The 5,137-nt window shown below is 43.9% G+C and overlaps 1 protein-coding gene across 1 annotated transcript; it reads left to right on the forward strand.

Moving 5' to 3' along the window:
- Positions 1 to 270: 270 nt before the first annotated feature.
- UTP11L (UTP11-like, U3 small nucleolar ribonucleoprotein (yeast)) lies at positions 271 to 3,689 on the forward strand (the record flags this gene model as incomplete). Its single annotated transcript, XM_010192177.1, has 6 exons — positions 271 to 373; positions 617 to 730; positions 1,447 to 1,540; positions 1,779 to 1,909; positions 3,084 to 3,194; positions 3,606 to 3,689. Coding segments are annotated over 6 exons (637 nt in total), but the record flags the coding sequence as incomplete, so codon positions are not given.
- Positions 3,690 to 5,137: the final 1,448 nt, after the last annotated feature.

The raw sequence follows: 5,137 nt of genomic DNA on the forward strand, positions 1-5,137 counted from the left end.
GATCCAGGAGTCCTGAGCAGCCCAGGAAGCTTTGCAGAATGGTGAACATGTTTCCATTGCTCCCCTGACACTCGCTGTTGGACACAACAGACATCTATCTCCAGCTTTGTTAAGGAATAAACTAAAGCTGAAGTCATTTGTTGGTGTTGAGCTCTGTTCACGGAGCCTTCTCTGCTGTCAGGACTCAGCATCACTTTGAAGAACTCAGCATCTCATTGGGGAGTTTGAACATGGAGAAACAGGTGAACAATTTCTGTTTGTTTTTCCCAGTGACTATCACAAGAAACAGGATGCCCTCAGAGCACTTCAGAAGAAAGCTCTGGACAAGAATCCCGATGAATTCTACTTTAAAATGATACGTGCAGGGCTCCAGGTAAGCAATTAAATTACCTTCAAGCAGAGTTACACTCTGTTGCTCCAAGTCACTTTCTTTTACACCTTGTTTTGTTTTTAATTTATTAATAAATCAGCAGGCTTGGTTTGGTGCCTGTGAAAGGCTTTGAAGAAAATGAGGGGCAATGGACACAAAGATTCTTTTGCATTTATTACTGGGACCCCCAGTACACTCAAGCTGGAGTAGTACCCGTCTGTAGTGCTATGTTCCCTCTGGTTTTAGGATGGAGTTCATGTAATAAAGCAGCCAAAGGATGAAGTGACCCCCGAGCAGGTGAAGTTGATGAGGACGCAGGATATTAAATATGTGGAAATGAAAAGGGTGGCAGAAGCCAAGGTAACACTTCACTTTTTTAGTGTTTTATGTTTTGCTCAGAACTGTTCTTTTTATCGTGTTTTTTGTTGTTGTTGACTGCTGTGTTTATGTTTGCTGAAATCTGATTTGTGTAATATTGGAAACTGTAGATGGAAATGTCAGTGGAGCTCCATATATAGAACCTGAAGGTGTACTCAACAGTAAAACTATACACGCGTTATTGGAAAACACGGCGATTTCTTATGTAAATTGCAGACAGTGGACACTTACTCTTGCTTCTCATTTATCAAGAGTCAAGAATTGCTGGAGTGGGTCGTTTGAGTATGACAGGCAGGCAATCCACAGAAATAAGACCCACTCCTGAAAACGTTTTGTGCTCTGGTGTTGATCCACGCACCATCACTGCAGATAAAAAAATTTTTAAAAGTCAGCTTTACATTTTCCTTCACACTTTTGCTAGTGGTTTCATGGTAATCATTCCTACTTTGTCTGCCATGCAGAAAACTTACCATTTTGAAAATCAACTTGTACGTATTTGGCTGGGTAATAGGGGAATTACTGTTAACCTCTACTCAAAAAGGTTGTGAAGACTTGACATAAATATAGACTAGATGTATTTTCAAATTAAAAAGGAAGGAAGAGTTCAGATGCTTGAGAAACAAGTGGAATTTACTTCAGGGAGGCATTATTTACCTTGTTACGGATGTTTGGCAAAACAGAATGACTTTTCTTTGCAGAAAATCGAGCAGCTGAAGTCGGAGCTCCATCTGCTGGGAGCTGAGGTGAAGAAGCCCAACAAGCACGTGTTCTTTTTTGATACCAAAAAAGAAGGTAGGATTTATAGGTAGGAATGATAATTCAGGTGCTCTAGAAGTCTCTTTTGGTTCCCAGATAAAACCTCGGTTCTGCAGCAGCGATGTTGCTGGGGCTTCCATCGCTGACTGTACTTAAGCTACATCTTTGGAAGGTTTGCTGAGCATCAGTCCAAGAAGTCCATGTGCTTTATCTATTTACAAGTAAATATTTATCTATAAGGGTAGTTTATGCCTACATTTCTTTTTATTTATAGTCCAGAATTTTGATATTGCAACTCATCTGGATACTGTGCCAGAGCTCGTGGACAGAGTGTACAACCGACCGACCATCGCAACGTTGCAGGAAGAGGCGCTGAAAGGAGCTACTGAACCTGCCCACTTAAAGGTACTGCTGCTGTCTGCCCAGAAAACCCTCCCCAAAAACCCTTGCGCTCCTGAACAGGGATATGAAGATGCTTATTCCAATGCAGCTGTTTCTGTCATTGGGTTTCTGCACTTACAGTATTTTTCAGTTAAGGTCTGAGCCTGAAGTAGCTTGAGATTCAGGATTTGTCTCCTCCCTTTTCTTCCTAAAGACGTTTAGTCTCACTTTCCAAATTTAAGAAGTGTTTCATGATTCCTCAGGATGAGTTGCTGATGCAATCAACCACAATTCTGGTGTCTCAATATCACAGCACCGCTGTCCTAGAAGTAGCTACAGTTGGCTGTAACACTGTAAATACCACTTAATTAGTTTAGATACATTGAGCAGTCCTGTCAGCTCGAGTTGGCATGTGTAAGGTAAAAATACAGTTGTCTAAACTTGCCGATTAGTAAATTTGTAACCTGTTTTTTTCTGAATCAGATGACAGATAACAAACACCCTGTGGTCCCTTTCTTCTTGCCAGCTTTCTCAGTTTGGCTTGTCAGTAAAGCAGTTGGACAAGTTGTAGACTGACAAGTTCTCTCCTCTAAATATCTGAGTCATATTTTAAGCATGTTGGGATCTGTTCCCCTTAATTTAATTACTTAAATCACACCTGCAGTAATACCATTTCTGTGTTGGGAAAGCCATCCGCTCTTAGGAGGTAAACGTGTCCAAACAAGTTGCATTTTGAGAGGCCTCTGCAAATTCTGAGCACTTCAGGAATTGGTCTCTGGTCCTTTCCCCCCACCCCCTTCCCCTCCTCTGGATAAACTGGGTTTTCATTCAGGAGTTAAGTGTTCTCTTGCACTCAACACTGAAAATCAGAGGATTTAGAAAATGAAAATCCAGCCACTTGCTGAACAAGGTTACACGGCATCTAAACTAGGTTAGGAGAGGTTTGGTTTTTTGTGTTTAGGAGATTAAAACAAGAACAAAGCAATAGTACTAACTAGAAAACCTCCAGTATGAGAATCAAGATGTTAAAATGGTTCTCTGCAGTGCAGCCACAGAATTGAAGCAGCGTTTTTTAATATGATTATGATTTAAAGATGTAAAAAATGATTGTGAAGTCCAAGTGCCTCAGCATAGGTCAGTTACAGATCGTAGTGCCTTGTTCCTCTCTGTCTTAACACAGCTTCTTTTTTCTCTCCAGAAATTAGCCCGGCAACGGAAGAATCAGTACAACCTCCTGAAGCAGCGCATTGAGAGAGAAAAGGCCATGTTTGTTATTGCACAGAAAATCCAGACACGTAAAGATCTTTTGGTGAGAGATTCAGTTCTGATTCTTTGAATCAGTTTTGTTAAGGTCATTAGGTCTGGTTTTGTATGTGTGTTTTTCTTCCCTCTCATTTTATACTGACACTTCCAGATAGCTCTGAAAATTAAGTGATCCTTGTTTTAGTACAAGAATATCTTAAAAAATCCCCATGACAAAAACAATTTTGTCTCAGTTTGACTCTCCGTTCACTGGTGCTTGTGAACCCAGCGGGTTGTGCCCAACAACCTACAGGCAGAAGGGAGCAGAAATACAGAACAGTGGAAGTGACCATTTTTCACTAATTCCTTGTCAGTCCCAGACTGGGACTTTCTTACCTATGAGGGTGGGCTGGTCTGGGTTTTTCTTCTTCTTACATGCCAGCAAATAGGGTTTTTTTCTCCTTGTTCTCTTTCCCAGGACAAAACTCATAAAGTAAAGGTGAAGAAAGAGACAACAGATGGTCCAGCTATTTACAAATTCAAGTTTCAGCGGAAACGTTAGCCACTCCATTGAATAATCGTTACCATCTTTGCTTAGAAAGAAAGAAAGAGGATTCTCCGTACGAAGCAGGACTGATAACACCACATCAGATTGTTTTTCACTGCAGCCTAGTGCTTTGTTAAAACAAATTACCATGGGCCTGCGGTAGCCATAAATATATTGTATCTAATTAATTGATTAATAAATCAGAGTTTGTTCTCTTGGTATTTACAGTGGGAAGCCACAAGAGGTGCCTGAATGTCCTAGTGATGCACACCATAAACATCCTGGAGAAGCCAGGGTCAGAGTCTGGAGGTGGTTGTGCGCACACGGGGACAGCGGAGGTCGCTGGGGTGGTCACATCCCGCTCAGTGGTCGGTGACCGCAACATGTCCAGAACTGTAGGAGATTTCAGGCCAGCTCTCTTTTTTTAGCTATCTTTTCAAGCAGGTTAAAGTCATTATCTTTCTAATCACTCCCACCCTACCCTCAAATCCTTCTAATCTTCCCGTTTTGCTTTATCTGCACAAAGTATTTCACTTCAAAACAGGAGGTGAGAGGCATTGCTGAGGGCGCATTGCTAAATTCAGGCACTGTTAGCCAGAGGCTCCTGGAATGTTGCTAGCAGTGAAGAATTGCTTCTTCCACAGCACAGAAAGGAAGAAAACCCTCGACCTTTATGTGCAGTTTCCACAGCTGGGGAGCTGTTTGTGCTTACTCTGTCTTCTGTGCAATGGGATAGTGCCCGTGCCGTGCCAGATTTCCAGTTCGAGCAGAGGCGGTGCTGAGATCACGGCAGCGCAGGCACCGCTGTGGAACAGAGTTTGTCCTGTTTGTGTTATCCTTGCTGCAAGGTTGGTGTTGGACGGGGGCTTCAGCGGAGAACAACGCAGACGCGTCCTGAGTGTCCCGGAGCCGCTCGGACAAGTTAGGAGAGCCTGGGCGTAAACATTCCTTTGCTTATCTCTCTCCCGTGTGCTATGGCTGCCAGTTCGCAGCACATGCCCATGCAAGATGGTAAAGAAAAAAAAACCATGATGCTCCTCAGTCTCTTCCCACTCTGGGAGTTTTCCTGGCCTCTCTTGGATGAAATGCCACTTTTTAACGTGCTCAAATGCAGCTTCAGACGCTGTTTCTGCCACTGCAAAAATTCACAAGTTGAAAACAACTCTGGGGTGAATTTTTGGAGAGAAGGATTGCGGGAGCTCTGCTTTGCTCTTGAGGGCCGTTCAGGTGGAGTTCTGCGGTGTCACCGTTAACAGCACGGTGTAAACCACCCGGCACCGGATCATCGGGAGGGAAAGCAACGCGGCGTGGGAGAAAACCTCTCCTTTTCCTTCCGCGCAGGGAAACGACCGAAAGCCTCAGCGCGTTTTCCCGTTAAGTTCCTTCCCCGGGCAAGAGGCGGCTGCGAGGGCCCCCCCGGGGCTGCGGGAGGCGGCGGACCCGGCCGGCAGGGGGCAGCAGCG

The sequence above is a fragment of the Mesitornis unicolor genome, unplaced genomic scaffold, assembly GCF_000695765.1.
Source record: "Mesitornis unicolor isolate BGI_N332 unplaced genomic scaffold, ASM69576v1 Scaffold53379, whole genome shotgun sequence".
NCBI classification, from domain to species: Eukaryota; Metazoa; Chordata; class Aves; order Mesitornithiformes; family Mesitornithidae; genus Mesitornis; species Mesitornis unicolor.